Source organism: Odontesthes bonariensis, chromosome 7, assembly GCF_027942865.1.
Source record: "Odontesthes bonariensis isolate fOdoBon6 chromosome 7, fOdoBon6.hap1, whole genome shotgun sequence".
NCBI classification, from domain to species: Eukaryota; Metazoa; Chordata; class Actinopteri; order Atheriniformes; family Atherinopsidae; genus Odontesthes; species Odontesthes bonariensis.
In genome coordinates this window covers 13,966,292-13,991,056 of record NC_134512.1, presented here as the reverse complement: position 1 = coordinate 13,991,056, position 24,765 = coordinate 13,966,292, and the positions used below count along the sequence as shown (strand labels likewise).

Sequence of the window (24,765 nt, the reverse complement as noted above, 5' to 3'; positions counted from 1 at the left end):
CTTCCAGCCAATTTAGGTCTGTAAGTCGTACTGTATAACATAACATCCTCCTGAATAAGTTAGATGCCCAGCATAAGATATCATGATGATCCACACAGATCAAAGAAGAATCATCTCTGTGGTACCTAAAATATATTGTATGTTGCTAACCCATTTATCTTGTTTAGTTGTACACCTCTCTGTATACTCTTATGCAATTATTCTACTGTAACAAGTGCAAAAAAAACGCATAAACAGTTCAATCCCTAAGCCAGCAAAGGGAGGATAGTCCTAATTTTTTGTGGTTTCTCTGGGTGTTCTGTATCTAATGAACATTAGATACCAATCTGCAAACTAACACATGTATAGTTGCACTTACTTTTGAATTTTCTTTACTCACATAATTGTTGACAAGGTCAGGATGGTCCTTTTCAATGCCATCATCCAAGATGGTCACCACCACACCTCTTCCTGTGTAGCCTTGAGCCCAGGCTGTTTTTGTGTTCAGGTCTTGATGTGTTGGGTTGGACTGGAAGAGACACAAGCCTTTTGTTTAGCTGTCATTTGCTGTGACTCACACTTCCCAGACAAACTGGCATGCACAGTTCAGTTGAGCTATCCTTACAGTTCTTCGAGGCCATTTAATTGGACCGGCGTCCATGTCACAGTATACACACTCAGGAGAGCAATTGTGCGACTGACTGAAGCATGTCAGTTGCTGTGGACTGTGTGAGAAAAGGGATAATCCGGAGTAAAATGCACTTTAGATCAATTTACGGGATGTTAGGAGTACATACGTTGAGTTGACATCAAAATCATGTCATTCGGATGTGTTTTGAGAATTTCGATTTGACCGTTTTTAGCCAAAAGTCGTTAGCCTGGAAGTCAGAGGGGCATTTCATGTCACCGCTACAAAACACTATTTTTATACCTCTTCTACAGCTCCAAACAACATAACACTTACGTGGTAATGAGTAGAGGGTCCCTAAAGCCAAACCGAAGTGTCCCGAGGTCTTCATGTGGTCGGATATACAGTCCAGAATGAATTTAATCAAGCCAGTACCTGCTCTCAATCAGAGCCTCTTCCGTCAACATGAGGCTATCTCACGCGACACATCACGTCACGTGAGTCCGTAGTTGATTGCCGAGTGTGGAGTAACTCGCTCTGGAAAGTCACAATTTCGTTGCCGTTTTTTTTTTTTTACAAACATAGTCCAGTATTTCATTTGAAAGTGAAATGAAGTTGTATGCAACAGCAAAGCCTAGCTTACTAACAGGTTGGAATTTTGAAATGTCACGTGACGTGATGTCTCGCGTGAGATAGCCTGTTGACGGAAGAGGCTCTGATTGAGAGCAGGTACTGGCTTGATTAAATTCATTCTGGACTCTATATCCGACCACATGAAGACCTCGGGACACTTCGGTTTGGCTTTAGGGACCCTCTACTCACTACCACGTAAGTGTTATGTTGTTTGGAGCTGTAGAAGAGGTATAAAAATAGCGTTTTGTAGCGGTGATACGATATGCCCTTCTGACTTCCAGGCTAACGACTTTTGGCTAAAAACGGTCAAATCGAAATTCTCAAAACACATCCGAATGACATGATTTTGATGTCAACTCAACGTATGTCCTCCCAACATCCCGTAAATTGATCTAAAGTGCATTTTACTCCGGATTATCCCTTTAAGATATTCTGCCACTTGTAACTTTTAATGTGGGAGACCATCATACATGTAAATAGAACCAAAAGCACTCCACAGATCCTGTCTTAAAGTTACTAGAATAGTGATTTTGTCAGTAGATGCCGCATTTATAAAATTGGAATTGTTAGTCGCAGTCTAGAAATGCTTCAAGCGTCTGCAAGTTGACAAGATTTCCACCTCAAATTCTACAGTTTTTAGTGTTTAGTGTCTTACAGAAGAAACAGAAAAAAAAAAAATCAATGAATGACAACAGCTGTATTGGGTATACAGGATATGGATATGTCTGCTTACACCATGAGCAACAAATGAAAAACAATTTGGTGCAGTTCAGAAATATTGTTGATGGCATTTGTGTCACCAAAGAAATAAGTCTGTAAGAACATAGGAGAAAAAATAAGGAGACAAACGGGATACAGAGTAGTAGTGGAAAGTTATACTGTGAGAGATATGAAGAGAAGTGAGTGCTGGAAGTGACAGAGATTGTTATAAACACAAAAGGAGCTGGGGAATAGACAGACAACTTCCTCTGCCACTTCTTCTGTTTCATGCTGTAAGCACACTGCTGCATGGATCGCCTTCTGTAAGTAGCTTAAATTCCTGGACACATTCCATAAATATGAAATTTAAACTGGCACAGAATCTATGCTAAACATGCTTAAAGGTTTCCTTAGAAGCGAATCGTGTTCTGTACTTTAATTTGATGAGTTTTTGTTTTCATATTCAAAAGGTAACATTATTATTGAAAGAAAGAAAAAACAGCAGAATATCTTTTGAGGTGGGACTCGTCAGAGCTTGCTATCAGGAGCAAAATTGATCTAACATCACTGGCACCACATAGAGTTACCGCTGAAGGCTGTTTCATACCTACCTACAAAAAAAAAAAGCTAACAAAACACAGGCTCCAGAAAAGATATGTTGATCAATGCTGATTGGTTGAAAGTTACTTTGAGCCAGCAACAGCCAGGAAAGACTGACAACAACCGATTTCACACACAGGTGAAAACCTCAGACAACAGCGGCACCAGAAAACATCATTGTCTTGACACTTAGTTTAATTCCATCACAGAAAAACAGATCTTTGATCACTCTGACTCATCTTTTCCACAGCAGAAAGAATATAAAGGAACAATAACAGGACTAACGCAACAAAGAGCAGTCCACGGCTACGATTGCTCCACAAATTTCCAAAACTGCCCAGAAGTGGCAGCAAAACGCTTTAATTTACGGGCATGTATATGTGTTGCACAGCACCATGGGAGAACATACGCAGATCTGAGTTCAGCCCTGTGGCTGCTTTTCTATGAAGGAAAAAAACAACCACATCATTTGTTCGAAAGAGATTTCCCATATAAGAACTATACATAGCATGAATTGGTTGTACACGTACTACCGAGACACCAACAAGAGTATGTGCCTCCAGCTAAACAAGTTTTATTTTCTTACAACTTCTTTTCAAGTCAGAATGCGTAGAACACCTTAAACTGAAGAAAAATGGTTCAAGCCCCCAGATTGTTAGAAGTGTAATGTCGAGTGGCAGAGCTGGTTTCACAACTTCCATTCACTGGCGACTCATGTCTGGGATATTTAACATTATCTCTGATCCAGTGGAGTGAGACAGGTTTTGGGCAAATAAAAAAGAAAATGAAAGGGGAGATTAAAGCAAATACATTCCTGGAAAATCAGCAAATGAAACAGACCTAGTGCCAGCAACATTTTGCCATGAATATTTTACAGGTGATGCAGTTCAGCAGGGGCTCTATCCCGACAAGTCGACCTGAAACCCTGGATGCCTTGAATTGTACACATCACTCAGAAAACCTTGTGTTTGTGGTTAAGATGAAAGCTCTAAGGCTTAGCCTTAAAGAAAGTGGCTCAACTTATGGTTATCTGACTTATGACCTTCAGAAAAGTAATATCTTCTGTCACTGTAATAATGAAAATACATCTTTACATAAGATATCTTTCCAGGCTTTTACAGAGATGTTATTGAATGTAGGAGGATGCCAAAAGAAATTGAGAAAAAAAAGAAGAAAAAAAAAGGGAAAACTCAGCAGAATTCTGAAGAAATACACAAATATGAGTATTAACTTTAAAGTCTACTGACTACGCACTCACTTGAATATCTTTGTAGATACAACTACAACAATCACTTTTACACAATTACAAGCATCCTGTAAATAAACTAATCTAAGAACTATTAACGATGGACCGATGGTGGCTAAATCAGAGAGATAAGAGACCACTACACACCAGGTACCACTGCTTGGGAAAATCCGGGTCTGTGGGGTCTTCAAAGACGTCCCTCTTCTTCCTTTTCTTCACCATTTGCTGCTCCGCCCAGAGGACCTGGTGCACACCCACCCCCACACATGCACACGCACAAAGCATGCAAACACACAAACCCACGCACAAAGGAAGACAAATCAAAGTTTACACAGTTGGCCTCACATGATATTGTGTCATTAGTAATGTTCCTGTTTCATTAACTGTTGCACCGTCGAACACTCTGGAGATGGTGAAAAACACGGTCCCAGCTGTGTTCAAAAAGTAATAACAAGAAAGAGACGTTGAGATGTGAAGGAAATATAATTTATTTCATCGCTCAGATGGCTGCTGTACTGTATGGTGTAGCAGAACAGGGGCCTTTGAAGTTGTAGCGGCTGCTGCGATATGCGCAGGTTTAGTAAGACGGAATAATAAGCCATGCAAATATTACATTTATCGCATTGCTTTAAATGTAATTTCATCATTGATGAAATTGATGTCTGTGCACGCACATTTTTCACACCTGTACAATTTGACAGGTATTTTCTTCCTTACACTAAAATAAAGTGCTTGAGAGGCTTTATACCACAACTAAATTTAAACTCCCCAGCTGGAGAATGGAGGAAAGCGGAGGGGTGCCCATCCATTGCCTTCTTGCAAATGCAGTGACTTTGCATCCAAGATGAGAAACCGCTCTGTAAAGTCTTGATGATGCAATGATTTTTACATAAATTACTGAACTAAAGATGTATGTGTTCCAAGACTGGATTGAACCTGTCAGGAAACCGCTGACAAAGTCTAAGTTGGTACTGCTCTTTGCTAAAACCTTAATCTAAATAAATAAAAAGCAAATCAGGGGTTCTTCATCTGTAATTTAAACAGTAGCGCATTCACAATTTTTTTCAAAAAAATTACTTTGACCGAGATGGTAGTGTGGCATAGGGTGGAGTGAGCTTAAAGTAGTGTGCTCAACTTTCTCCAGTGCATTATACACTATATTGCCAAAAGTATTTGCTCATCTGCCTGTGAACGCATATGAACTTAAGTTACATCCCATTCTTAATCTATAGGGGTTTAATATGATGTCTGTCCACCCTTTGCAGCTATAACAGCTTCAACTCTTCTGGGCAAGTTTTCCACAAGGTTTACGAGTGTGTTTATGGGAATTTTTTATCAGGTCAGACACTGATGTTGGACGAGAAGGCCTGGCTCGCTGTGTCCACTTTAATTCATCCCAAAGGTGTTTTATCGGGTTGAGGTCAGGTCGTCACGCCACCACTGCTCTAGAGTCCAGTGGCGGCGTGCTTTACGCCACTGCATCCGACGCTTTGCATTGCACTTGGCGATGTAAGGCTTGGATGCAGCTGCTCGGCCATGGAAACCCATTCCATGAAGCTCTCTACGCACTGTTCTTGAGCTAATCTGAAGGCCACTTGAAGCGATTGACTCTGAAGAAAGTTGGCGACCTCTATGCACTGTGTGCCTCAGCATCCGCTGATCCCGCTCTGTCATTTTACGTGGCGTACCACTTTGTGGCTGAGTTGCTGTCGTTCCCAATCGCTTCCACTTTGTTATAATACCGCTGACAGTTGACTGTGGAATATTTAGTAGCACAGGGGGCATCCTATCACGGCACCACGCTGGAATTCACTGAACTCCTGAGAGCGACCCATTCTTTCACAAATGTTTGTAGAGGTGATTGGAACACCTGAATTGAATCATTTGGATGGGTGAGTGAATACTTTTGGCAATATAGTGCAACTGTCAATTATAAATGCATCCTTTTGAGAATTTTTTCGAATGTGACATCGCTTGAACCTTCAGCAAAAAAGGGGTGTAGCTTCAATTGAGTTGAAAACTATTCCCTGAGAGAATGAGGCCATTCACCTTATTCTAAGACTTTTTCACTTATAACATTTACCTCACTGCACTCCAGCCACTGCCCACCACATTATTAGCAGAGCAAAATTACAACCAATACATGAACAGCTGTTTAGTACAGGATACGCAATGTTTCATTCATATAGTTCATCATGGCAACTGATAAAACCCTGTTGAGAAAATTGACGTCAAATACATGTTTTCTCGTCTTTTTATGTACTTCAAATAATGGAATATATTGTGCAACATTTCAGCCAGATCAGATCAAAAAGAACAAGGTCTAATTATGTTCTCAAGATCAAGTGGTCGAAGACACTTAAAACACAGAGAAACAAGCACTACCCTGAGGTCTGGAACAGGGACAAAGACTGCAAAAACACAAGCGCACAAAGAAGCAATCATAAAGCAAGAGGGAGGTCTCCACATGGGTTAGGACTGCAATCTGCATGAGCAATAAACTATTTGTTCCAGCTCGCTCAGTGGCCCGAGGATTTTTACTGTCTGATGACTAAAGAGAAGCCATGCTGGTATTATTTGTCATATAGAGAGACTGTTAGAAAGAAATCCAATGCTTTGATTTGGAACTGTGTTTCTATATTTTACAGAAGAAAGAATATACCCATCGAGTGATGAGCTTTATCCACTGCGTAGACCACACTGACATTGGGCTGACGCTGAGCATGAGGCAAAGTGGACCCTGGAAAGGTTTTCAGTCCATAAAGGGGCTAACACAAGGACAGACGACCATCCTTGCTCACATCTCCAACAATGCTCAATTTAGAATCCCCAGCCATCCTCATGTTCTGCTGGATATACTGGTTATTACTCACTGGTAGCGGCAGATTTACTTATTCATATGCCACAAAACTATAAACATATGACCGAAAAATGCAACTACAAATTGGCAATATGACAAACAACTGCAGTTACTATTACTGTTTCTAGAACTATCTAAATTAAACAAACTGGCTACAGTTACCAGGATAATATATGCTAGAAAGGGCTAACTCTATTATTGATTTTCATTTGAAATAACAGATGTTTCAAACAGATAACAAACCAGTAACTGATAACATAATTTGTTTTCTTTAAATTACAAGAAAAAACACTACATTTACACATCTACAAAAGCACTTACCCTGAAATTAGATGTCTGACATCAAACTTGCATACTGATGTGGACGTCTATCTGCCAGCTAAGGCAGGCCTACCAGTATCAAGAGGCAGCTGCTGTTAGAAATGATGTGTGCCCACAGGCAGTGGCATGTGTCACCAGAAAAGTAGAAGTCCATCGCCCACTCTTTTTAATCTCTGGTTCATTGTTTTTGGATCGAGTAAATGTGGATTTTTGACGTTCCTTTTCTAAGGTGGTGGAAAACGTTTGCTTCTTGTCTTCGTGACCTCTCTATGCTGCAGTTGCTTCTTACCGACTCCGACAGTTGCTCATGTTTCCGTTTCCAGAAGCAAGCCCAGTTAGGTGATTTTGTGAATAATGGCTGACCCAAATGCAATTACATGTAAATTCATCACCATTATTATGGGCATTTTGGGAATATTACCAATAATATTGCACAACCAAGCCCTGCTAACAAGAACTACTTGTTTAGGCAAAGCTTGATATATTCATTGATAGCTTATTCCCTTGAGCTGTATAGTTCCATCGCTGTTTAACGACTGTCTGAAAACTCATTAGTTGGCCAGACAATACAATTAGCATTGGAACTTCAGTTTATTAAGAGATGCTCCCTCAAGCAAAGCAAGCCAAAGTGTGAAGTCACACGAAGACCGTCACTCATCACCACCAATTACGACTGATCATCATTCTGAAATTCACACGAATATCATTGCAGCATTTGAAGGAATTCTCTCAAAGTATTCCTGTGATCTTGTGTTCATAAAACTGAGACTGATGGCTGGATGTAGAAGGACACACTATATATACAGACACGTGTACAGACAACCCAAAACATATTGCTTTTCACCAAAGCTGTGGCTAAGCAAAACAGTCATTACAGGCACCTCTCATCTTTGCATGCATTTCTTAAATAATTAAGTACTATCTCAAAAATATAAAGTTATAAATAAACCAAATATTTAAATTTGGAATATTTCACTGAAAGCATAACTAGAAATGCACTCAGAGAGTGCAGACCTCCGCCAACCGCCAACCTACCTGTGGATAGCGAGCCATGTATGGACATACGTTCCTGATGTGGGCTACTTGTTCTTTGGCGGTGTCAGCAGAAGAGGCATTCCCTTCTCCCTATTCATTATTGAACAGCAGTGTTCGCGTTATTAATTATTATTAATATTATTATTATTATTATAATGTTTTGTCGGGAAGGAGTGTTCTGTCGGGAAGCAGTGTTCGCCGTTATTATTACGCTATATGCAGTTATGCACACTGGCTTGCCGTGCAAGTAAATCCACGCACTATGCATTCTGTCTGGCTTTGGGCACGCTATTGAGAATGAGGAGTCACGTGACTCCGGTCGGCCGGTCGGCCATGTTGGCAGAAGAATCTAATGGTTGCCAGGGGCAACGCCATTAACTTAACGGATATCTTAACGGATATCTTCCTGCATTTGACATTTCGGCAGGGCAGAGACGAATACAAAAAAAAGAAAGAAAGCAAAGCAATGGAGAGAGATAAGGCGAAAGAAAAGGGACCTTACAGGGACAAGCTTATTACAAGCGCAAAGCAGCGGTATTTGGAGAAACTGTCCAGCATCCAAAATATTGATCCTTACGAGCTCCCTGCAGCAGAATGGCACAGAGACCTGGACCCTCCGTGCACATATATGGACATAGTCAATTATCTTGTCTTTGGTGTAAGTTACTACACTATGCAGGAGTTTAAAAGTCACAAATCTTTAGAATCGTACGAGACTTTCTGCTGTGGCTGGGTGCAGGACTTGGCCATCTACAAGCCTCCAGGTGGCTCTGGTGATGATAACAGCGTTGTACTGGCAAAGGTAAGGTTCTTGTCATGCGTTTTAGTGTGTTGTAATTACATTGCATTTAGACACTTCTTGACCAAAATGACAACGTAATTAACTGAGACTTGTTTTGTAAACACTAGATTAACGAGATGTTCAATGTACACAAACGTTTCAATGTTTTGATGTATGCTAAAGCTTATGTTTAGGTATTTAGTTGTCATTTGATTTTAGCCCAACGACACATACTGTAGCAGGTTATTGTGTTGGGTGTTGGGGGCTGCAAAGTGAACAAACCAGTTCTGGGTTGGCTAGGGTACTTATGTGTGATTGCAAGGCGTACATTCCTGGTTAGATTTAAGCCATTAACATTGTGATTGCAAGGTGTACATGTCCTGGTTAGATTACAGCCATTATCAATGTGTCTAAAGTGTAGACTGTAACTTGAAATAAATGCTTTTTACTGTTTAGTTTATTTAACTTTATTTATTTTACAGGTCCTGCATTCACGGAGACTCTGTGAGCCTCCACTTACCAGTCCAGTGGTATCACTTCAGTTGTGTGGGGCTTGTGGACAGACCCTCCGCTGAAACGCCATGGTTTTGCTCTTCTTGTGCTGAATAGTGTTTTTTTGTTCTTTTGCACTAGTAACAGTATTATTTTATTATTATTATTGCTTGTTGTCAATGTTTACATGCTGGAAATTTTTATACTTTTGATACTGAATGCACACATGTTCTTTTGCACTGTTAACTTTTCCTAGAGGTATATTGCATTCTGCACCTTGCGGCCTTATTCTTTTTTCCTGTTCTGTTAATAAACATTGTTAAGCCATATCAAGTTGTTTCAAGCATTTATTTCAAACAAATTAAAAAGTAATGAACAATGAAGAATGAACTCAAACAACACTTTTGCACATGTTCGTTAAGGCACAGCAAACAGTGACAATCTTATCTAAAGGCATTAGGTTCTCACCCTCACATTTGAGCAGCATGTGCACAGGTACAGTTGAATGTAAAAAGCTGAATTTGTCCAGTCAGCGTGGTTCTCCAACATCTCATATGATGGCTTACCTACAACAGAATAAATAGTTTATGAAAAAAATCTATGCAATCAATGGCAAACCCATCACAGAACACATGCAAAATAAAGATACAGACTGAGAGGGTAACGCTGCTCATGGTATGACAAAAGGGCTGAAGGGGTACACATTAACACATTAGCCACATTAGGGGGTAGTTAACATTAATTTTCGAAGAGGCAACAGTTTGCAAATTGAGCATTTTCGAAGAGGCAACAGTTTGCTAGTTAGCTAGCTAGGCAGCAACGTCAGGTGCACTTCAGGGTTTGCAACAACATAAGGTAACTTCGTAGCTTGAAGAGACAACAACATAAAGAGATTTTTAGAGAACGTACCCGAGTGAAAATGTAGAGAACACACTCTCATCGACGGAGGGGTGCAATCGAAAGTAAGGTCCAGCCAGCCAGGCAATCCGGCGTCTCCTGGTCAGGTCAGACGCCTGCTCTCCCTGATGCTGCATCCATTTAGGAAACCGAAAAAAATGTATTTCGTTGTTCCTATGTTTCCCAAACGTATTATGTGAGGTACTGGAACAGTTCTTCACACAGCAGTGATTTCCAGGCATGTTCTTGCAATTCCGCACTGTTTAAACTTACTGATTTAAATACACACGCGTACAATGTAAACGAACGGAGAGAATGGCGTTTTCTCGCTAGCATTCTGCCAACATGGCGGATAGGGGCGGGGCTCTGTACTATGACGACAACTCCTCATTCTCAATATGCAGTTATGCACACTGGCTTGCCGTTGCAATCTTTTGTTGTGCTAATTACAGCAAATCCGCGCAATATGCATTCAATCCGCGCACTATGCATTCTGTCTGGCTTTGGCTCTGTTTGGCTGTGGCACCTTGAGGTCGCGCCACCTTGTGGAGGTCGCGCCACCTTGTGGAGGTCGCGCCACCTTGTGGAGGTCGCGCCACCTTGTGGCAGGTCGCAAGATTGCAGCACGAACAGACGAACGAACATCCAGACATCCAGACAAACCAACAGACAAACTCGGGCGATCACATAACCTCCTTGGCGGAGGTAATAATATTTGGTTACCTCTAGCATCAGTGACACCAGCTTAATTTTTCTTGTAGAAATCCAGAAGCTTCTTGCCATGTCTACTGGTATTTTCTGCTGCTGGGCTGAAGCTATTTCAGGTTTACAGAAGTCAGTTTCACAATGAAAGGACTTCAGCTCTCTAAAAGATTCCAATGGGATTTGGGTGAAGATTCATTGCTGGCCGGTTTAGAACAGTCAGTCTTTTGCTTTTCAACCATTCTTTTGAGCTGTCGGATGTGTGCTTCGGGTTATTGTCCTGCTGTGAGACCCTCTCCCTAAACCTAGTTTTCTGACAACAGATAATGTATTTTGCTCTAATATACCTTGTAATGCTCTAATTTTATCATTCCTTAGAAATCTTTGATGTTTCTGGCATCAGAGACGGCAGCTTGAAAGAAACTCCACCATGGCTTACTGTGACAGAATACCAAAGAACAAATAGATTCCTTGCATTCTACTTTAGTTGCACTAGTGGTATGCCCGTTAGTCTTTGTTCATGAAGCCCTGCTTGGTTCAGCGGGGGCTGTATAGTATAGGCTGACACCCCCACTCCAGCAAATCTTAAAAACTGATATTCAATTCACAATAAAAAGTGAGACATTTTACTCTTTACAAAAAATATGAGCTGATCTTGAATGGGATAGCAGTAACATGCTTACGACTGGAAAACAGCCCCTATCATTTCAACAACACGTCATAAACATCTGAAAACTGAGAAGCAAAGGGAGAGAAAAGTGTCCCATTCTGATATAGGATTCTTGCTGCTCAGTGTTATTTCTCTTATTTTGCATTTTGTGTCCTGTCCGGCACCCAGACTCTTCTCCAACGAAGACATGCTGCTGTAACGGATGCAGTACGTGTTTTAACATTGTCATGCTGAGATATGCAAGGTTCTCCAGACTCTAAAGCTCGTAAACACCTTTCGGTATTGATGTTGCATTTCCTAATGTGCAGACTGCCAGTTCCATAGGCACACACATACCCCCATACCATCAGAGATCCAGGCTTAAAGAGCTTATAGCAAGCTGGATGCTAACTCTCCCTTTCAGTCAGCCACGATGTACAAAAAGAAGTTCACATATAATTTATTCTGACCACAGAACAGTCTTCCTCTGTGCCTCATTTCATTTTAAATGAGCTTTGGCAGATAGACGGCAGTCTTTCTCGATAAAATTCACATATGGCATCTTCTTTCTATGAGAGAGCTTTGTGCTGCATGTATGGATGGCACAGCAAACTTTGTTCACAGACAATGATTTCTGGAAGTGTTTCTGAGCCCACGCACCGATTTCCATGACAGAATTCAGCCCGTTTTTAATAATGTGCAACCCGAGCACCTGAAGATCATGGGGAATCCAATATTGATTTTTGGCTGTGTCCCTTGCACACAGACATGGTCTCCAGATTCTCTGACTCTTTTGATATTATGTACTGTGATGACGGAACGTTCAAAGTCTACGAAATGTTACGTAATTTCTCTACAATCTGCCTCTACCTATCTGTACTTCCAAGCCTCCGTCTTCTTCTTCTTTGGTTTTTAATGGCAGCTGGCATCCTTGCCAAGCCTCCGTCTGACCAAGTTGCTCTATTTATACGGTCATGTCCCTGACTCTTTGCCAATTAGCTTAATCAGATGCAACGTGTTCCTCCAGGTGTTTTCTTTCAGCACCACTCATTTTTCCAGCCTTTTGTTGTAGAGATTTCTTTTTGAACTTTTGAACTTTAACACTGCCACGTCATAAAATATGGGTTTTCAAGACCTTCAGCTATTCACTTATATGCTTATTTCTAAGTAATATATCATAATGCTACTAATACTATGCTGTAAGGCAGAAAAAGTCATATTTAATTTTAATATAGTTTCAGGAGCCGATTTCAATCGAAAGAGATCCAGTTGTGGACAGTGTAAATACTGGGTCTGTATTTTTTATCTCATTAAACGACAGCCTTTCTTGTTCACTAACTTTGGAGACTGTTTATAAAATATTCCATACCTACAATTGGGGGGGGGGGTTTACAAATTTAGACCAGAAAAGTAGTTCATCCAGTTTCTATTGTGAGTCATATTGAAAAATGTGTATTTGCAGGGAACAGTGAGTTTGGGCTGGAGTGCACCAGAAAAGCTTGGTATGTTGGAAAGTACTGAAGGACAAGCTACTATGTTATTGGATTTGGTCTCTCTATTTGATATGTTGGCAATAACTCATTTTGAGCATTCCCAGTCTTGTCCACTTTAGGCTCATGCAGCATCTAAAAATAACATATTCTTACAGCCAGAGACAAACTGTTCGAAAACTTAACAGCGAAATAAAAAAAGAGAGAGATATAGATGTAGTGTAATGTACCTCTAAAACATGGCATGGAGTTAGCAGCCCCTATACTGGGCTTTATTGAAAATAAACAGCAGCCACCTCAAAACAAATCAATTATTTCCCTCATAGAGAAGATGGGGGTGAGGAGAGGAGATGACAAACAACCCTTGCAAGCATAATGGTAAAAGCTTATGCAGCTGCCAATGTCATAATGCCACTGCGTGATTATTCAAAGGGAATGGTGATAAGCGACATGTTGGTGCCATGGAGCAGAGGAAGAGAGACAATGGGGTAAAATGTAGATGTAGGATTAAGGAGAGGAAACCCAAAGCTCAGAAATGACGAATCTAAATCCAACCATTCTTGTGTCAGTGCCTTTTAAACCCATTTTCTTTGAAGCGTAACCTTTTCTTTCTTTATTTTAATAGATCAGATAACCTCGTAGACCAAAATGAGTTCACAAATGCACTTAAATAAACACAAAAATACAATCCAGCTCACTTGCGTTGTGGTGCTTTTTTTGGCACCTGTCATACTTTGCCTGAGGTTTACTCGTCTTCTGTTTGTGTGAGTGGGGAGGTAACTTTAGGACAAGCTGCTGTTCCTTAGCCAAAAACCCAATGCACCGAAAAGACGAGGGTTCAATTGCTGTGGGTGAGGGAACCTGAACCCTTGACTTCTGACAGAGATGAACACGTTATACAGAATCCTTTTTGTCATGGAAAATCACATAAGGCTTTATCTCTGTGGCCCTTCTGCGGGCTTCATTTCTAACTCCAATATGCTCTCAATTGTTTGTGTATAATTTAAATACACACAACAAGCAGTAAACCACAGTATTCATCTTGCTGTTTATTTCAAGTCCCCGACTCGTCATCATACCCTCCCTAGTAACAATGTCAAAATCCTTGCCGAATCTCACTGACGGACTAGATTTTTTTTTGGAGATCGCAAAACCAGACTTGTTATCTTATGGCCATGTTACCCTCACAGCATGAAGGCAGACACCTTTTAACCAGCATGCTCACTGACTTTTGTGAACGCCCATTTCACCTGACCCTTGCTACTTCTGCCCTCACTTAATGTCACATCTCAGTAATGATGTCTTGGGGCCTTGGCAATTGTCAGGCCGCATTAATTCAAGGCAAGAAGTCCTCAGCCCTCTTGACTAAGGCTGAGGAAAAGCTAAAGAAAAATCTTTTGGCCCTATTTGGCAGACTTACTTAGCCACAGATGGATAATCTTTTCTCGTTTCGTGACAAGCCTCTGAGCAGGCAGGTGTCTCTCACAACACTTTTAAGGCAGCAATTACCACAGCTGCTTCTCTTGTAACAAGCGTAAACACGGTAACAGTGCTGGGTCTGAAATTAGAGGGTGGCTAAAGCACATGCTAATGGTGCTGCAAAGTGGGTTGAAATGTATTTGAATTGACAAGGGTCAGTTTGGCTGCAATTTGGGGGAGGGGGGTGATCAACGGGGCAAGTTGAGGGAGCGGATGGACCCATCCACCATAACTGCACAGTCTCAGAGAACAAAACAGGGGTCTGTGATCCTGCTACAAGCAGGAAAGAGGCAGCCTCATGCATCTCATCTCAGGTGACCTACACGCAGAGTGTTAGGACAAAACAAACAAGTCCAATCTAGAGGGGGTGACTCAGCCGCCACTCATATTAGGTGAACAAATTGATTCGCAACCTTTAATTCCTGTATCTCTTCTCGCCCATATCTATACATGCTTTCGGGGCCTGCACAGCATTTGCTCTCACTCTGTATTATGAAAATAATTAACAACACTTAATTTAAAAAAAAAAGACAAAAAAAAAAAAGACAAAAAAAAAAAAGAAACTGGGTATCCATGAATCCTTAAACTACCAGACTTTTCCTGTCAGCAGAAAAGCCATATAATATTCAGATTGACTTTTATTAGCTTAGAAAAATGCTTAAAATGCTTCGTCGAGTGTTTTCATATACAATGTGCGCCACATGTAAGCTTTGTGTCACCAATTGTCAAAATTACGAGAAAATAATTGTTTTGTAGGTATTCTTTTTGGTATCTTAAGAGTTTGTCACTTCCTGAAAGGCAATAAGCAAATGTTGATTCCTTTTGTATGCACGGGCACAAAATTTGTGTCCAATGAAAAGACTTTCAAATCTGCATGTCCCTCCTTCATGGCTACATGTCCAAGGAAAAACACCAGTAAAGTTTAAATGTGCCTATTTAAGCCTGTGGAGCTGTTACCTTACCCCTCGTGGTTCTGCAAAACAAACCATCTGTCGCATCAGTTCAGTGGAGGTGACTTCTTGGAGATGCGTGGGTCTTTTGTTTTAACAGGAAATGAATAATTATGAACAAGTAAACAGCACTCCAAAATCCATTTCACGAGAGTTTTAAATCTGCAGCCCTAACTCAGATATACTGATTTGGAGGCAAACTCGTGTCCTCTTAGTTATCTTCCAGTTTCATCATGTATAGCTAAGTTACTAGTAAGTTACAAGTTACTATTGAGTGGTCTAGAATAGTTTTATAGATTTTTAGGAGAATCCGAAGTGAAGTGCTTGAGCTGGAGTGCTGGAGAGGAGTTCTGGGTAGTGCTGACAGGGACAATGGGCCTCATGCAAGAAGCGTTCGTACGCACAGATTTGTTCTTAAATCGTCCGTACGAGTGATTTAAGAGAATTTGCGCATTCACCAATCTTTTCGTATTTTACGTTTTCTTTCAGGTACGAACAGAATTTACGAGTGATCCAGAGCTGTCGTAGGAGTTTCGTAAAATAGTCCGCTGTTATTCAAATCACGTTTGCTTGACTAATGGATTGTATATTTAATTACTTTGAAGAAAACATAAATAAATATATACATTATACCCAACAATGATGCTGACATTATTCTGTTTGACTTCAAATATGCACTAATCGAAGGTTAATTTGAATCTGTATATAACGGGAAGCGTAACCAGCGGCTGACTTGCGACTTTTGGATGCCTCAGCGCGTCAGGCTCTTGGAAGAGAGCGTGTGGAGACAGACGAATGGCTGAGATCGCGATTCAGATTGCCAAGGACTGTGCTGCTGCAAATATGCAGCTTAATTGCTAGAGCCACAACTCCAGAGAGAAACACGCCGATCAAACCCAATTCCACCACACGTCCAGGACCTCACCACCCTTGGATTTTTGGCCACGGGAACCTTTCAGAGGGAGATTGGAGACAGATCGGGGGTGTCCCAGTCCTCTGTGAGTCGTGCGCTCCCCTTGGTCATCAAAGCTCTCATCAGTTTATCAACCATGGTACATCAAATTCCCATACGCCGCTGTCCAACAAGTGCAAATTAAGAGGGACTTTCATGCCGTGGCTGGACTGCCAATCATAATTGGAGCACGAGACATATACGCATCAAAACACCCGTGCCGTTGTGGAGCGCACTGCTGAAGGCCAGGTGGGTGTGTCTCGATACAGCTGGGGGGCAAAATAGCCCAGAGGAGGCATGCCAGATTTGCGCAATATTGCCATGAACGAGGGTCTCCTACAACCTGAACCAGCCCAGGCAGACAAGAAGCTGTGGTGCCAGAAGACCCCCCTCATGGACCACCCCATCAAAGTGCCATCATGATGAGGCAACAACTGATTGCACGGCTTTAGTTGCAGTCATCGATCGCCTGCCCATGGCGAGACGTTTTTTTTTAAGCCATTTTCATATCAAACCATTTATTTTTTTATTTCGCTGACATGGTATTAACAGCACTCGTAATTGCTTCCAATTTCTTCACTTTAGCAGGTCCCGTCCACTGCTGACACTGCTAAAAATGACAGATTTTCCTTTTTGGATCTCTGAAAGCAGAACTTTAATCTCAGAGCCCGTATTCTCAGCACTCAACACTTCCTGGCACAGGAGAGAGGAAGCACAGCCTTATATGGTATCATTTAGGGCGTGGAGTATGCAAATCTACTATCCTCGTGCACGTGAACTTAAGATACGCACAGGTGTGATTCATCATTTACGCAGGTCGTTTACACACTTTTTCCGAAGTTAAGAGCGCTTGTTGAATCTGACGTGGCGTGTTCGTACGAGACCTTCTTACGAAAAAAGTAAGAGAAATTTAGAATAAAAATACGAAAATGTTCTTGCATGAGGCCCAATGAACTGAACCAATTTTTCAACAGGTTTTGAACATCTTCCCCTCCCCCCGCCTGTCTCCTTCACAGTCTCCTTTGCTGTTGACAACGGATGGACACAAATGAGAGTCCACTCAGCAAGTCCAGCATGGTGTGAGCAACAGGCTCTTTAACGCTTGTGCCCCTCCCTCTTTTGTGGACTACTTCATTGTGTGCAGAGGGTCCTTGTGCTGTGGGGGACATTGTGCATTGTTCCTGCGCACTAGACAAGTGTCCCAGTGGCTCAGAGGACTACAGACCTATGGCACTGACTTCATGAGGCATGAAAACCCTGGAGAGCATCATCCTGGACCAGTTCGAGCACATCTTTTGAATTCTCCAGTCTATTCAACACCATCAGACTGGCTCATTGGGGAAAAAACAGATACAGATGGAGGGTCCCTCTTGAATACCTGACTGGCAGACTGCAGTATGTGTGCCTGCAGCACAGAGCGGTCAGCAGCGGTGGGGCCCAAAGAGGCAAAGAAATCCGCCACCCTCACAAGTTTTCTGATGACACTGCTGCAGTTCAAAGTTCTTACACATTTTCCTTTTTCTAAATTTGAGACTCAGTTTTCATATCTCAGTCAACTTTTCAGTTTCACATTTCGATGTTTATTTGATGGTTTTGAAATCGAATTGTAAACATGTATTTTCCATTCTGACCGTTTATGCTGCCGTGTTGCCAGATATTTGTCAGAAGGTTGTAGTTACAGCCAAACTGATGCACAACATTTATTACGGCGACAGCCTACGACCGGGTCTAAAGAATGAAGCCATTGCAAAAGTGCCTTTATACAGCATTATCTTGATGGATAGAAGCTGACAACTCCAGCTGCAAAATGACAGCAGACTGCAGTTTAAAAGGTTCCTGCAGCCCCAAAGCATCTATAAAGTCCACGCTGTGGGACAGCAGGAACATTTCTGTAGTCGTCATAACTATTATTATAACTACTGCTCCCTCTTTCTGTATCTGCATCACGGGAACTGAAGCCCATCAGAGCTTATGGACCAAATAAATCATGGGGCTCTCTGAGTCTTATGGGAACTGGGTAGCTCGACATGTTTTCACAGGCTTTTTCCTCTACGTGTATTCACACCACAGATAGGAAGGCTGAAATTAATTAACAGCCAAGAGGGACTGATTCCAAATAATTCCAAGGTCTATGGTCATAATCCATCTATTGAGAGCTTCTCACTCAGAGGTGGAACTTGCTTTCCTTCAGGGAGCTCCTCAGTAACTTAAAATTTTACCGTGGAATCTGCGTAGGACCACGGGTAGACCTGAGGGGAATATCGGTTGACCTTTGTTTCGAGTCTCATTCAGCACACTGACAATAAACTGAACTGGGCAAAGGAAAGCAATGCAGAGCTGTCTCCATCTTCTGAGACAGCTGAGACCTTTAAACATGTGCTGGACAATCCACTGGATATTTTTATGGATGTGTGACGGTTGGTGCCATCCTCTATGATACCGCCTGCTGGAGCAGCAGACTGTGGCTTGTCGGTGCCAACAGACTGAACAAAACGAATCCTCAAGGCCAGCACTGTTGAGGAAGCGGAATCAGACACTCCGACAATGTTGTCCAAGTACAATACTGAACAACACTTCAAACCCGCTAAATGATGTGCAGATCAGTCACAGAGGCACTTTCAATAAGAGAGACATTCCATCACAACGCACTGAATGCTACAGCAAAGCATTCAAACTGTATCCTCTGTCTGATATTTTCATCCAACAGACTGAAACCTGAATTTACTTCAGAGAGAAGTAACCACATTTGAGAGATACGTTCAGTAATTCACAAGAACACGATGCATTGCAGTTATTATGGAAACATAACAACAAATCTGTTCATTGTTTAATTTAATATGATGCTTGCTTGCATTTCAATTTGTATATTCATTTTGTTCTAACAGAGCACCATAACAATTAATTTCCCCCTGGGAATTAAAAAAGTTCATCTGAATCTAAATGTTAGCAGCATATGAATGGTTAACATAGAGGTAGGGATCAGCTTCCATATCACAGCACCGAATTACAGCTGAGCCATTTTAAGGAGTGAAAAAAAAAAAAAAAAACACAAGCAACATCATCAGGGTTTGATCAACGACCCTGAGAGGAACTTTAACGGTACTTTCCAGCATGAATTCATGCTCAAACAGAGGAGGTGAAAAGCATTTTGTTTGAAACACAGTTCTCACACTGTAAATCGAACTATATTCTACTTCTTTGGCTTAATAAAGTCTGGGGAACCCTATTTTTGTTACCAAGAGTTTCACAATATTGGCCCATTCAGATCCAAGAGTCATGCCCTCATAACCTCAGGTGCAGATGACACAGCTCGCAAAAGGTTTAACACATCATCCTTTATATCTAAGCCTCCCACGGCCAAACTGAAAAAGTGTCAAGGATGCTTGAAAAGTTTCAAGAGTTTTTTTCTTTTAAATGATTATTTATTACATAAAAGAACCCAAATAAAGAGACCTTTGACAGAGAGAAAAATTTATTTTTAAGTCTTGTGGTATAAGCAAATCTCAAGCTGCCTTCAGTGTAATAATCAATGCATTTCACATCTAATTAGCATTTTTATACAAAAACAAGTGTTTTTTTTTTTAATTCTAAATTATCTATATTCAGTGTTTCCCAAGCATTAGTTTTTCTGTGGTTGATGCGCTTTGACCTAGAAGCAGGAGATTTATATTTGGCTGCGAGATTCAGTTGTGGAGGACTGTAATTATGATTCATAGGAGTGTTATCCAAAGTCAACTGACAATCCAGTTCTCAGACACTAAATTAACTTTGTTACGGCAGAAACTCGAGAATCCAACAGTCTAAAGTTGTGTTTTAATTGCTGAGACTTTCTCTCAGGGAGCGGAGACTTTTGGAGGGTCAGGAACAAAAGCGCCGTGGAGAATTCTGTCCGCCAAAGCTGTCGATTTGAGGTGTCGTCTTAAGAGCACCCGGTGTTATTAAGTTGTTGCTTGTGGCGTTGAGCATATCTGTCTGGTCGAATGCTCGGAGTGTCTTCTCCTTTAATCTCAAGCACCAGCACCTGGTTCAAAAGGGGTATCTATCTGTGCACTGTTCCTCAGACCTGCGCATAAGACAAAAGCTGAGCGAAAAGTCAGCGGACGGATTGCCTTCTCTACGAGTAAAAACACTTTTAACTAAAAACAAATTGAGCCATTAAAAAACTGTGAGTAAAGGACAGAAATGAGAGAAAAGAAGCAAAGCTTTTATGGAATTACAGAGAAGAAAGAGTGCTGGTGTAAAGCCCGGGAATATGAGCTGCTGAACTAAAAGAAAATGTATGAAACTGTTTCCTTCCCATTAAATGGAATTACCAATAAAAAGGGGGCAGCTCTTATGAACAAGCAATTACTCTTGAATTGATCTATATTTTGTTTTGTTTTTTTGCACATTCATAAGAGAAAATAAGAGAGCCTGTTACATCCAGAGTACTTTATGGTTAGCCGAAATAAACATAAATCATAAACGGTGGAACTTTATTGTTGGTTTGGATGTACAATCAACATTTTGTCGTTTGTTTATGGATATCTTGTCCCTTCCATGAATGTTGCTTTTTGCTGTATATGTTATACATGTTTTTTTCGTCCTTGTAACTGTTAGCACACAAGCTGTTTTAAATAGATATTGCTGGCATTGCTGGTATGAAAGTGTTTTTAAAACACAACTTAAAACAGAGAAATTGAATCCTCCTCTCATAAAGACAATTAATCAATAAAGGATCCTGGTGATGAGTGGCTACTAGAAGATCTTTCTCTTGCACAGCAACAGTACTAAAACAATATGGATACATGTGACATGACATGTTTAATCGCTCAATCCCTCTTAAGAAAAACAAGAGTTCTCTCCTCTATTTCAACACTTCATTGGTGATAGAAACACATCTGAAATACACAGAACATTACATTTTCCAGAGTTAAATATATCTAATTTGGTTCAATTGAAGACTGCGTTGAGGGTTTAGAAAATGTTCTTGCTGTTGGATGCTAGTGTCACGGATGCCAATTACCCTCTCTCGCTAACGTAACTGCACAAACTGGTTTAAAACAGATGGAAGAAAAATGTGTGGGTAAGCATACAGCATAAAGTCTCCCATCAGTTGTGTTGGTGTGGAGCATTCATTTTGCATATTTGCAGCTATGTGTGGTGCTTTGGACTGGGTCAGGGGGACAGATGGAAGGACGAGTGTGGACTGTAGAATACAGAGTTTGACAAGCTGTCATTGGTGCGGGCCTCCTTTTTTCTCTTGTGATAAAGACACAGACACTGTGTAATCCAATCTGTCTTTTTGTTGCCAACATGGAATGCCACAGTGAGCTGTGTGAGCGCTGACAGGAGTCTTACCTGGGGTTCTTTTTGCAGTCTGATGTGCATCCCCTTGTGGCTACACAATGCCCTCTTCTCCACGGCGTGGTGCCTGAAGTGATAATAATCTCCAAAAACCTGCAAAAACACAAAGGAAAAAGCAGTGAATTCACCTGCATCAATAAGATGGCCAGACAACACTGTGTGCTCACAAAGCATTCGTGCGAACAAAAGTTCACCTCGAAATAATGTGAAAACAGTCATGCGCATTCAGTGATCAGATGCCGGCTTTTTCTGTCAATAAACAGAACTAAATTACTTTAAAAATGTGTGCATTTCTTCAAATTATCCTAAAGAAATCAACCAACAGAACAAATCCTGTGAATCTTAGTCAAGGACGTTCTGTAAAAGTCAAATATTAGTGCCCTGTAGTCATTGACCAATTCCTTTAAACAAGATGTTAAAATTTCAGAAGTTGGTACAAATAGTTTGGTAAAAAGCTTTTCAGAACGATTGATACACATCAAGAAAAAACATCCTGGCTATCCTGGAAGTCTCAGCTCTTTACAGAATGATAAAAAAAGAAGGTTGAAGTGCTACATTCTTAAGAGCTCCAATACACAAATGCAAATGGACAAAACCTATCAAAAATGGTCGGTCTTACCCTTGAGATGTTCTGAAACATCCCTCACCCTGCCCTTGCCATTGCTCCCCTATCACATCCTGCTCGTAAAATTGCTTTTAAGAACAAGAGATTGGGTGGCAGCTGTCACCAAACTGGCCTTAAACCTCAGCGGGTGTTTACTTTTCATTAGCGCTGCTATAAGGCAACACACTGAGCAGCCTGAGCCTCCCCTGGTCATGTCAACGACGGTTGACCAGAGAGCAATATGTAGACTAATTAATAAGGACATCCAGAGGTAACTGTGCTGAAACAGACAAAAATAACTAAAGGTGAAGGAACAGGAAGATGAGGAACAACCCAGCCATTTTTTAAATGGGTGTATTCACAGGAGAGCAGCCTCTGTTTGAGCAGGAAGCATTGCAATCTGTACAGGAGTGCCACGGGGGACCAGATCACCTTCACCAGTCCAACGAAGCGGAGGAAGAGAGAGAGAGCAGTGGTGGAGGGATTGGGAAGGGGGGCTAAAGGGGACCCAGGATTTGACAGGCCGACCAGGCAGGATGGATGTGTGTGAGGAGCAAGAAAAGGCAGACGCAGCACGATGGAAGGCTCTCTTGGGGCTGCTGGCTGATTCGGCAGGCAGGCTGTCTGCAAGCCGACCAGGCTGGAAGCTCGAGCTTAGAGGCTTAGCCTGGCAGCCCTGATATAAAGCCTCCATCCTGTTGCAAGCTAGCATGACTTCATTTGTTAAATGTTTGTAATTGAGACCTGATTTGAAATCACTTGCTGCGATAATTTCCGTATAAAGCATAAACCGCAGTGTTTGGCAAAATTAATCTCGTTTTCTCTTTGAGTTCACAATGTACGCAATTATAGAAAGAAAAGATGAACGAGACTGCTGCTGTGAGGGGACAGCTTTGCAAAAAGACCATCCTGAATTAATTAAAAAGGTGGAAAAACGACATGAAAGATTTCTTTACTGATTGAAACTTACATAGGTTAAATAGATTAAGGTCACCCCTTGCTTCATGTCTATCAGTACACTCCCAGCAGCAGGCAGGTACAGATGTTCCACATATAGACTGCTTTGAATAACAACATTAACACTGGCAAGAAAGGTGACCTAAAATGATGACAGGATATTTCCCTTGGACACACTGCTGTGTCAGGTCCTTAGCTGATGCAGACTTTAGGACAAAATCATTAAATAAGACAATCAGCACACGATCTCATAGACACCCAGCTTTGAAAATAACGTCAAAGCAAAAAAAGAAATAGCTACAACATCATATCAGACATATGAAACAGAAAGCAAGAATTAAAGAGACCCACTTTCACACTGATCGCAGTGGGGCACAGAGCTAATTTGCACTGCACCGGGGTAGCTTTTCTGTGGGACACACCTATTTCCCAGAGTGCCGATGTCCTCATTTAGAACTCAAGTCTACAGGACTTGGGGAATTGAGATGGAGACAGAGAGCTGCAGCTGAGTCATGCTTCTCCAAAGCTTGGACCAGAGGGAATCACATGGGGTTTGTGTCGGTGGGAGTGCGCGAGTGTGTGCATGTGTGTCAGTGATAATAATTGAGAGCACTGTAGGTCATTAGTCACCCTGCCACCACGCTGAGGGTCTGCATTAGAGGCACACTGCCCTTTACACTCCTCACTGAACACTGCGAGAAGTTGCTAGCTTTTCCTTTAATGGCTTTGCTCTCATTTCCATCTCAAAGCTATCAATTTAGTCTTGAAGTAAATCTTCAAAATTGTTTGTACTCAACTGACGATTTTATTTTTATATAATTTGCTATAAAAGCGTGAGCCACCTTAAAAGGCTAAAAATCAATGTACTCTAGAAGCCGGAACAGTGACATTTTGATCTTTTGATGTTGGGATTACGTTTAAAACCGCAAATGAATGTCTCTGACTACTGCCAAATCAATGAAACGGCTGAATCCATTTTCATAGCTCTAAAGTGACAGAGCAACACATCCGATTCTAAATTCCAAAAGCGAGACAATTTAATTTCTACACAACTTCACAGTAGATAGTAATACTGTACGAGCAAAGGTTTTGTTTGGTCCGAAAAGCTTCAGAAAAGAGCAGAGAATATATCTGCCAATTTATTTCCATTTTCAAGACACGATCAGAGGTTTTTCCTGTTGGTCAAATCCAAATCTTTATCCTTCAGAAATGTGTTTTCCTGAGACATTTATGCAGAACATGCAGAATAGAACATAGGACTACTCTGTTGACCCTTTGCAGGAATGTTGTGCTCAACAAAAATGACTTTAATAACATTGTTAGAGAAATAAGAACAAGCCAACAACAGATAATAACTGGTCTTAATGGAATTTCAATACTACTGTGGATAATCAAAAGAATACGATGGAATTAGGTTCAGCAAATAGGAGCACAATGTTGAACAGGCGGGTTCATTAAGAATGGC

General features: G+C 41.2%; 1 protein-coding gene across 2 annotated transcripts in view; it reads right to left on the bottom strand.

The window, feature by feature from the left end:
• furinb (furin (paired basic amino acid cleaving enzyme) b) overlaps positions 1–24,765 on the bottom strand; it is a 95,439-nt gene that overhangs the window by 35,431 nt on the left and 35,243 nt on the right. For both annotated transcript variants that reach the window (XM_075469553.1, XM_075469554.1), the window contains exons 3-5: positions 21,734–21,832; positions 3,933–4,028; positions 380–508 (exon numbers count right to left, since the gene is read on the bottom strand). In XM_075469553.1, coding sequence (XP_075325668.1) covers positions 380–508; positions 3,933–4,028; positions 21,734–21,832 — 324 coding nt within the window. The remainder of the gene's footprint in view (positions 1–379; positions 509–3,932; positions 4,029–21,733; positions 21,833–24,765) is intronic.